The sequence below is a fragment of the Babylonia areolata genome, chromosome 21 (genome assembly GCF_041734735.1).
Source record: "Babylonia areolata isolate BAREFJ2019XMU chromosome 21, ASM4173473v1, whole genome shotgun sequence".
Lineage (NCBI taxonomy): Eukaryota > Metazoa > Mollusca > Gastropoda > Neogastropoda > Buccinidae > Babylonia > Babylonia areolata.
Genome location: NC_134896.1, coordinates 48,979,354 through 48,989,283, shown reverse-complemented (window position 1 = coordinate 48,989,283; position 9,930 = coordinate 48,979,354). Strand labels below are relative to the sequence as shown.

The 9,930-nt window shown below is 41.2% G+C and overlaps 1 protein-coding gene across 1 annotated transcript in view; it reads right to left on the bottom strand.

The window, feature by feature from the left end:
* The window catches only part of LOC143296533 (putative acyl--CoA ligase YdaB), a 2,094-nt gene extending 418 nt beyond the window's left edge, over nucleotides 1–1,676 (bottom strand). The window contains exon 1 of the mRNA XM_076608550.1: nucleotides 1–1,676. This exon is cut by the window's left edge and continues 418 nt beyond it. Coding sequence (XP_076464665.1) covers nucleotides 678–1,634 — 957 coding nt within the window. The 5' untranslated portion in view covers nucleotides 1,635–1,676 and the 3' untranslated portion in view covers nucleotides 1–677.
* Nucleotides 1,677–9,930: the final 8,254 nt, after the last annotated feature.

Here is a 9,930-nt window from a genome sequence, read left to right as displayed (position 1 = left end):
AACAATGGTGTTGGCAAAGTGACGGGGTCTCCACTCCTACCAGGCACAGAGGGGGAGGGGGAGGAGAAGGGAGGGGCCGGCGATTTAATGCTCACTCCTTCAGGGACAAGGGATAAGCATGGGCTTGTGATTCGCACTTTATCCAGTAAAGGAATTCGAGGAGAGAAAAAAAAGAAGAGATTTTTAAAAATCGTTGAAAAGTGCTCTGTATTAAATATGATATATAAAATAAGCTTGGAAGAAACACACACACACACACACACACACACACACACACACACACACACACACTTGCATTTCATTTCCGCAGGCCAAAGACACACAGAGACAACCGAACACTGGGTTAAAACGTAGACTCACTTTGTTTACGCAAGTGAGTCAAAAGCAATTATATTTCAAAATATGATTTAAGGCATAGAAAGGCTATTGTGTTTTATGTGATTTACACACAGTGTGAAGATACTACATTATCTACAGTGACATTTGAACATCGCGACTGAAAATCTTCGATTCCAATAGTGAGCTAAAATTATTTGAATCATGTATGTACTTGTAATCCACCATGCAAATCTCTCCCCAACTTTGGATAGGCTCAATCCAATCCAGACTGAAACGAAAGGGAGGTAAAACCACAGACGTTGAATTTCCATGTCTGCACCTGTGCAAAAGCAGCATGGTCAGTCAGAGCATTGGAGGCGTTCTGTTGCCTGTGCCTTGATCACCTTACGTTTCGGTTTGCCAGTGTCAGTCATGGGAAAAGATTGGAACTCCAGATAGTGGCGGGGTCGTGGTGACAGTGCATCGTCTTCTGTCGTCACCACTTCCTTCTCCACGAAATGACGGACTTGCTCCAACGTCACTGAATCCGATTCCATCACGACGCATGCACAAAGCTCTTCGTTGACCAAAGGGTCAGGGACACCAGTGATGATGACGTCACGAACACCTGGACAAGCTCGAATGCATGACTCCATCCATGATGGGTAAAAGATGTAGGGTCCTCTCATGATTGCGTCACTTCCTCTTCCGTCCACAATCAGGTGACCTCGTTCATCCAGACGGCCAACATCCTGGGTGCGGAAGAATCCATCCTTGGTTAAATAATCATCAATTTTCAGCTTGGGGTCATTGAGGTACCCTGGATTTATCTTTAACCCCTTGACGAGGATGTGCCCTGTCTGGTTGACAGGTAGAGCTGTTTCTTCATCGTCCTGGCTGACGATCTTCACGAAGACGCCTTCTACGGGAGGTCCTGTATCATGATCCACGAAGGTCTCACTGTCTGTCACAATGTGCTTTGAAACTAAGCTACAATCAGTTGCCGCGTAACCAACAAGGACTAACTGAGTCAAAGACAGTGCAGCTGCCACCATTGGACGGGTTATTGGGAGACCGCCAAGATAAAGTACGTTCAACTTGCTTTCGTCGGAAATTTGGACTTCAGCATTGGAATCTGCTTTTGCATTCCTTATTTTGGCTAACTGGAGTAACTCCGAAAGATACACTGGACTGATCAATGCATGGTTACATTTTTCTTTTTCCAGAACTTCAAAGATCAAATCTGCCATGTCCTTTGGTTGTCCTCCCGAACGGACATCGCAAGTGACGATCGTGGCAGAATTTACCACACCCATGCCAACGTAGCCACCAAACCAGCCAAAAGGTGCTGTGGTAAAATGACGCTATCAATTCTGAAGACGTAGTTGAAAAAATGCGTTGCGAACTTATTAACTTGATGTAGACCACATTTGAGAACCTTACGGAGGCAACCGAAAGAATTTCAGTGATGTGTCGCTGAACTCGTTTGACCCGGGGAGATGAAATCTTTTGGACACCCCCTAACCGGATGAAAACATTTCTCAAGTTTCAGATCAGGACTGACACTGTATTCCACGAGACATATGTCACCTTCTGGACTGTGTGATCGGGTCCAAAGCAACTGAGGCGTGACACACTAACTGTGCAAGAGTCTACCATCAGCCATCTGCAAGGCTGACGAGGCGCTCCAGCACCATATGCCGCCCAACATGCTCCTCCATGTGACCGGTGTTGACACCAGTGTCCACGTCCCAGACCTGTGTTCAGAAAACGGCAAAACGACCAGCAGCTTACAGTTGTTCCAGCCAGAATAGCGCATGTGGAAATGAGGTGGATTCTGCTCCTCCACCCGCTGTCTATTTAGACAGGGTAGTTGTTGAGTGTGAGGGGCGTTCTGATGAGTCTGTACGTGAACATAAACATGAATACATAAGCGTTTATTACTATAAGTAAATATTTTGAGACGTGTTTGAAACGTAGAATAACCTACATAGTAAAACGGTCTCAGAAAAGCACGTGTACACAAATAATGGGATTCACCCAACGAAGAAGAGAAACGTAAGAAAACTATAATGTGTATGTATCGTTAAATGATTTTATTGGAACAAGTGTCATAGATTCTTTCCTTAGCTGTAAATCGTCTTTGTAGAATATGTAAGGGTTGCAGCCATGTCGAATCAAGAAGTGAAAACAATGAGTTGTGATCATGATTATCGATACCAAAAAAAAATTCTTAACAGACACTACTGCTTAAGAATATCCATTATTTGTCACAGAGGACGTCGTACTTTATTTCCATACTGCTGGTGTTGAAGAGTACTTTTCATACTTATCGTTCGTACACTTTTGTTTTGAAATCATTCCATTATCTAAAGTGTCCCTTACAAACCAGAACATGAAAACTAAACCCACGGAGATAAATGTTGGATTTTATAAGTTCTTATTGAAAGTATTCTATTCAAGAACCCATACTTGTAATGTGTGTGTGATGTGTGTTGGTTGTTGTGGTGTGTGGTGTGTGAGAGAGAAGAAGAGAGAAGAGAGAGATTTTAACACGGGATGCTTGTGTGTAGCTGCCACGATGAGTAAAACAAAAATTAAAATAAATGAATAAATTCTATTAAAGCTGTTGGTAATATATTAATTGTACTTTAAACAATACAGACGAGTTAACGTTTCTGAAAGCTCCTCTGGTTGTGGAGTAACACAGTCTCTGTGTTTATATACAATTGTGAAATCAATAAAACATGAAAAACAAACCCCATGCACCCCCCCGGCACATACAATTCCGTTCGGATAAACAAAATCATCACCACAACAGAGAACAGACAGATAAAGCAAGTAGAGGGGAATGGAAAGTGAGACCGGCGAAACACAGACAATGAAGAACAGCAGTTAACAGAAATAAAAACGAATGAAGAGGCGGGGTGAGAATGACGTACACGTTGACACATGTGGACGTGCTAAATTAGCCGTGATTAAACAACACCACCACACACCACACCCACCACACACTATGTGAATAAATACCAATGGAGAATACTTGATAATTTGAGGTGAATAAACACAAACAAAGCAGACTACTTAGTCTGCTTGGTCTTGTGCTATCTTGAATTCCCTGTTTGGTCAAAATGACAATATGATCACAGGTATATTACTTGCTTTTACCAGCATGGCAAATCATTTGTTTGTGGAGCAAATTGTTAAAGGCAACGTGCGCTCGTAAAGGTTTTTGTGCTCTCTCTCTCCTCTTTCCTCTTTCTGCTCTTTCTGTACCCAAATAGGACATTTTGAAACATTAACTTGAAAAGTCACCAACACATTGCCACCCTTGCTAAGATATAATTTAGTTTGAGTTACAGGACGCCTAAATCTATTGGGAGCCTGCGTTGTGGAGTGGCAATTTTTTGATTTGGGTGTATCTTCATTCCTAAAGCTAAAAAACTAACAACCTTTTTTTCTTCATGACTAGTTTTACTGGTTCTGTCCATTTGAATTTATCTGATTAGCGTACCCTTAGGCTGGTGTCACAACACCACCTACTGCAAACAGGATAAGACAATAGAAGCAACAAGTCTGTCAACATCCCAGACCACCATCCTTTAATTTTAAGAAGCTGGATCGTGGTTGAGAAATATTAGTTAGGGGTTATGCCCCTAATGACCCACTCAAATAAACAAGATATTCTGACGTGCCGAATACCCAGGGGAGTAACAAATCAGCCTATCACTTCTGGGTTATCTCTGTAAATCCAGCAGCCAATAACCTCTGTAGTAATACAAATGACCCCTCTGGATTTGCTTCTAATGGATGGGCATTCCTGTTGTCTCTGGGTAAATTGCCATAGAATTGTTCCCTATTTATCGTACACGGCCTTTCCGAAATTATTAACCATGCGCTTTATGGACCTGCTCACAGTGGAGGTCAGACCAGCGCCATAGGAGGTAACTAACGGGCACATCATGAGGCGCAAGAAAGCGTCTGTGCACAAGGCCGAGCAGCTCCACTGCCAGACAGCACCCACACTTTGTCCCACTGGGGCAAGCTTTACCTTGCCCACAACCACGATCCAATCTGATATTGAAGCCTTATCTTGAACGAATACGAACATCACTGCCACCTTGTAGTTGGAGAGGTCAATACAAGCAGCTCAGAACGTCACCATTGCTATATCCCCCAATAATTAATAGTTGGTAATGAGGGCCTGGCAAGTTATGAGCACAGCACTCCCATTGTATCCCTGGAGGAAAAGGAGCAGAGATATAAACTGGAATATACCATTCCCTCTTCCCCTTTTTTTCTTTTTTCAGGGAGGGGGATGCTAGACACTAGAATGCTACCTGTCCACTAAATGAGGATGGGGGGAGGGTGTCAGTGCAGCTAGCCAAGAGCACGCTGTCTATAACTCAAATGTTGAAAGATGTGGAGGAAAGGTCAGTGCAAGTTGCCCAAAACGCCTCCCTGTTATTTCTTTATAAGGAAGGGGGTCGGGAGTTTTAACTTCATTATAACCACTTCCTTATTCCACCATATATATTTGTAAGTGTCAGTATGGAGAGCCCCCACACACCCACACCACACACACAACACACAACACACACACACACACACACACACACACTCATAATCACACAACCATAACAGTCAAGCTTAATCACTTCCAAAGAAAGAAACAGTACACTGCATTCTTGATGAAAATAAGCATACATTCTTGTAGATAAAGGAGCGCATAAAAGCTTCAAAGCAAAAATTCATAATAATCAATTTCTGGACAAAACAGTGCATTGGTGAAGTGGTTAGTTATTTCATTTTTTAAAATGGAGAGTGGGTTCAACCACCAGAGCGATATCATTGCAGGTTGTCTGTTTCACCTGGCTAAATATACAGGACAAGCGTAGTTGCCATTAACACAAGTCCCAACATAACTGAATAAAACCCACACAGAATTTCGACATCATTGTCAACCTTTATCGTTCCATTTTCATTTCTGGAAATTCAAAACACAGGTGTTTGCATTGAGATTGTCCATCCAAGTACAAGGAGAGAGAAGGGTGCCGCTGAATTAATGTTATCCACGTCGACACTGCAACTAGCTTATGTTGTAACTGCAATTGTTGAGTGGGGAATTAAGCCATGAAAAAAAACCCCAAACAAAACTGTAAGGCTGAAATGGAATTTCTTCTCCCGTAACCCGAAGATCACGAGGTCCCCACAGACTGTTCATTAAATTCCTCCAGGCTGTCGTTGTGTGTCAAAGCTGCTGTAAAACAAAAAGCAAACAAGATTACAAGGAGCAAAAACCCCCCATTTGCATTCTACGAAAAAATACTGTTTCAAGCAACGGTGAAAAGCATGAAATTATAAGCTAGACCGGTACACCACCAACCCCATAGATCCACTTTGAGCTACAACTTCTAACTTATTGATCCACGGGCCAGTCTCAAACAACAAAAATATTCCCTAACAAACAAATTCAAACAGTGGCTGCACATGATTTGCGATATCTTTACCACTTCAATGCCTCATGCTTATGTTTGCTTTTATTTCAATGATTATTGTTTTAGTGATCATAGTCATTTTTCAACCAGTAAATTCCTTCTTGGTTCGTGCGATTTCTCTTTCTCCTGGTGGGGTTGTGTAGGGCATAACTTATTGAATTATGTAAAACCTGCACTTTTATTCATTCCCCGTTTAGTTTGAGTGTTGTCATACAGAAAAATTCTTGTACTGACGTCGTCGAGTAGAAGAATTTGAAATAATAAAAAAACAATTTAAGTAGATGAGGCTAACTTCTTTAGGACATATTGAGACTTCCAATTACTTCTTGCGGTAAAGAGTGACGCACTACTTTGATACAACATTGCATCTATAGAAAGATGGGCCTATTTCCGATGAAGGTTTCCACAAGCCATCCACACTGCGTCAAACGCACACAACCACTGCGTTGTTTAATACAGTTACAAAATGCATTGGAAGCTCTATTTCAATCAGTTTTTGAACAGAGTGGTAGCTTGATGGTCTGTCACGAACTTAAACATTCGTTGATTCAAATAAATACATTCAATCTTTGCAAAAAAATACTTGTAAGACATCCGTAAACCCTGAACCCATCGAGGTACAAACGAGAACGTAACTTGTAATAGTATCTTAATTTGATGCAATAATACTAAAGTAAACGCTGAATTTGTTGCGCTGTCAAAAGAATGTACAATGAGAGTTCGTTCTTCCTACAAGTTCTTCAGACATCTGAAGTAACCCATATGCTCACAGTGGCGTCTTTCACCTTTTTACAAAGACTTTCATACATCGTTCATCAACTGACTAGTCTCTTACAAGGCAACACAAACATGAACCTGAAGCTCATGATGAAATATTTAAAAGTGTAGTTATGCTATTTCTTTCGCCACGTAGTATGTGTGTTGGTGGGTTTTGTTAAAAGAAAGAGGGGAGTACCGATTTATTTAACCCCTACAGATTCTTTAATAACTTTTTTTCACGTAGTTACAGATCTTATCCTACAATCCACGAAGTCACGCTCCAAATGTTTTGACTATAAACAGTGGTAACAAAGAAAATAAACATGACACAACATGACCCCAAATACTCAACTTCTTCGGAACTCACATTGAACGTTTTCAATGCTAAGGAGAAAAATGCGACTGGTGCACCAAACCAAGACAAATCGCAGTTTGTTCCCCAAGGAACGAAGGGTGGAATACACACCTGCAGTAGACACAAAAAGCGTGTAAAAAAACCAACAACAAATCGTATTTGTAAAAAATCAGCTAGAACTTATAATCTTGAGTGAGACACAGAGAACTTTACCGTTGGAACGATTTTCAGTGATGTGTCAGTGAACCATCTTGATCCAGGAGATAATCTTGCCCCTCCTCCTGAACATTTTTGTTGCATGGACACTGCCTCTAAGGAATTTCCCTTCCCTTTCTCTCTCCCAGCGCTCGTCCCTAATTAAATGACATCACTGAAGCCTCAGTGCACACCTTGCGTAAATGTTCTACTGTCCGTTACACAGAGTCCCGTAGACCATTTACGGGAACGCACACCTAAGATTCCTAACACCACTTAATGAGCTGATTCTGTCTCACGATTTACAAGGCGTACCTAGTGGATTCCAACCTGACACGTAAAACAAAAGAATCAAATGCTGTACATAATCATTGAACTATACGTTAACGTGAAAACAGTCAGGGAGAAAGGTACGAAGCCCTGACCACAAGAACGGAGTTGCGCCCGAAGAAGGATAAAACAATATTTATGTTATTGTAAACAGGCAGATTAGTCTTAGAAATCGGAAGAATATGTGTTTGGCCCCTTCTAAGAAGTGATCCACAATTGAAGATCGGTAATTCCAGTAAAGAAATTTTTTAACAGTATCGCTTCAAATATCCATTTGCTCACGAACGAGTACATCCATGGCTGGTGAAGGACTTTACACAGTCGTACAATTGAGAGAATCATCAACCAACACTTCCACCCATAAACTTAGCCCCCACTGAATGAAATTATATTTATTAAAAATGCATTATTGAAAGCATACATCAGAACATACTTGTTATTATTTGTTGGTGTGGGTTGGAGAGAGAAGAAGAATGAAAAGGGATTTAAATCGAATAGTAACTCCTTTTCTTATTGGGAGGGAATCTGTAATCTTGCACCTTACTACAAGAGTATTCTGCAACACCAGAACGTGTTACGAGTTAAAGTGTATCAATTTAAAAACATCTAGAAAAAAACCCATACCCAGAACATCTACAACAAATATCATTGAACAAGAACACAAAACAAAAACAAAAAAATAGACGCACAACAACAAACAACAGACATTAACAATAAACAAGAAGAACAGGTGACTGATAATTACTATGAATTAAAAACCACTATACCAACACACAAACACACAACAACACCGATTGGAATATCCTTCTAGGGCTATACTTAGAGAACACAGGATTACTAGCGTTTACGGGCTATCTTTCGGTGGCTGTTGTCGTATACAAACTTGACGAGTAGATTAACTCTTTATTTCCGCTGCAACACAGTGTGGTAGCAATTTAGGGAGGATCTATATTGGCCTCTTTCCCCTCGATGCGCCCTTACCCGTAGGCTTTTAGCATCAATTTAAAAATCCCAACAAAAAGCACACTGCAGATTGTATTTAGTAGATCAGACAGTATTCATTTCAAGACCTTGATACCAATATTGACTTTATCCTTCCCAAAAATCTTAGACGTACAAACAGTTGTTGCAATGGACTTCTCTCCAAGAGAATAGGGGAACTGTTGTCACCACCCTACATAAACCGGATAAATAAGAAGAATCAGGAAAGAAAAAAACTTTAGCTTTTAAAGATATATGTTGAGAAAATATATTAGTTATCCAAAAAAAAAAAGAAAAAAAAAATATATAGGGGTTAGGATGGAATAATATAAAAAATTATATTAATTATTTTGTTTTAGGTTTTTTATTTTTTGGGGTTTTTGTTTTTTTTGGGTTTTTATTTAGTGGATAAAGTTGGGTGGTGTATGGGAAATTGAAGGGTATGACCAAAATTAAAGTTTTAGGTAAATAAAGAACACAAGAACCTAGGGGTAACACCGAACTACCTTATACCCAAATGGGGAACACTGTTAAAACTCGGATGGAAATCTCCTATTAGCTATCAGTGACCACGGCCTTTCCCGTATATATATCTGCCACCTCGCACGGGCTTCTATGGTGATCTTGCTGCACCAAGCTGGATGGTCCAGACCAAGTGTCCATAGGAGCTCACGGAACTGAAGCTGGGCACATCACTGAGGCGCAACGAAAGCGTACTGTGCACAAGGCCTGAGCAGCATCCACTGCCATGACAGCACCCACTCACTTGTGTCCCACATGTGGGCAAGCCTTTCACCTTTGGACCCACAACCACTGATCTTCAATCTGATATTTGAAGCCATGGTAATCTTCGAATCTGAATGACGAACATCATCTGCCACCTTGTAGTTGGGAGAGAGTCAATACAAGGCAGCTCAGAACGTCACCATTGCTATATCCCCCCAATAATTAATAGTTGGTAAGTGAGGGGCCTGGACAAGTTAGCTGAGCACAGCTACTCCCATTGTATCCCTGGAGGAAAAGGAGTGCATGAGATTAATAAAAGCTGGACAATAACTACCATTCCTCTCGTTTTCCCCTTTTCTTTCTTTTTTTTCAGGGTGGTGGGATGCTCAGGACAAACGTAGCAAGTGCTATACTGCTCCATCTATTTCTGCCATGGGATGGGTGGGGGAGGGTGTCAGTGCAAGCTTAGCCAAGAGCTACGCCTGTCTATAACTTCCAAAATGTTGAAAGATGTGGAGGAAACAGGTCAGTGCAAGCTTGCCCAAAACGACCGTTCCCTGTTATTTCTATGATAAGGAAGGGGCTGGGTGCGGGAGGTTTTATAACTTACATTATGATACCTCACTTCCTCTAATTCCACCATATCATAATGTGTTGAAGTGTCAGTATGGAGCAGCTCACACACACACACACACACACACACACACACACACACACACACACACACACACACACACACACACACACTCAATAACTCACAACAACCAG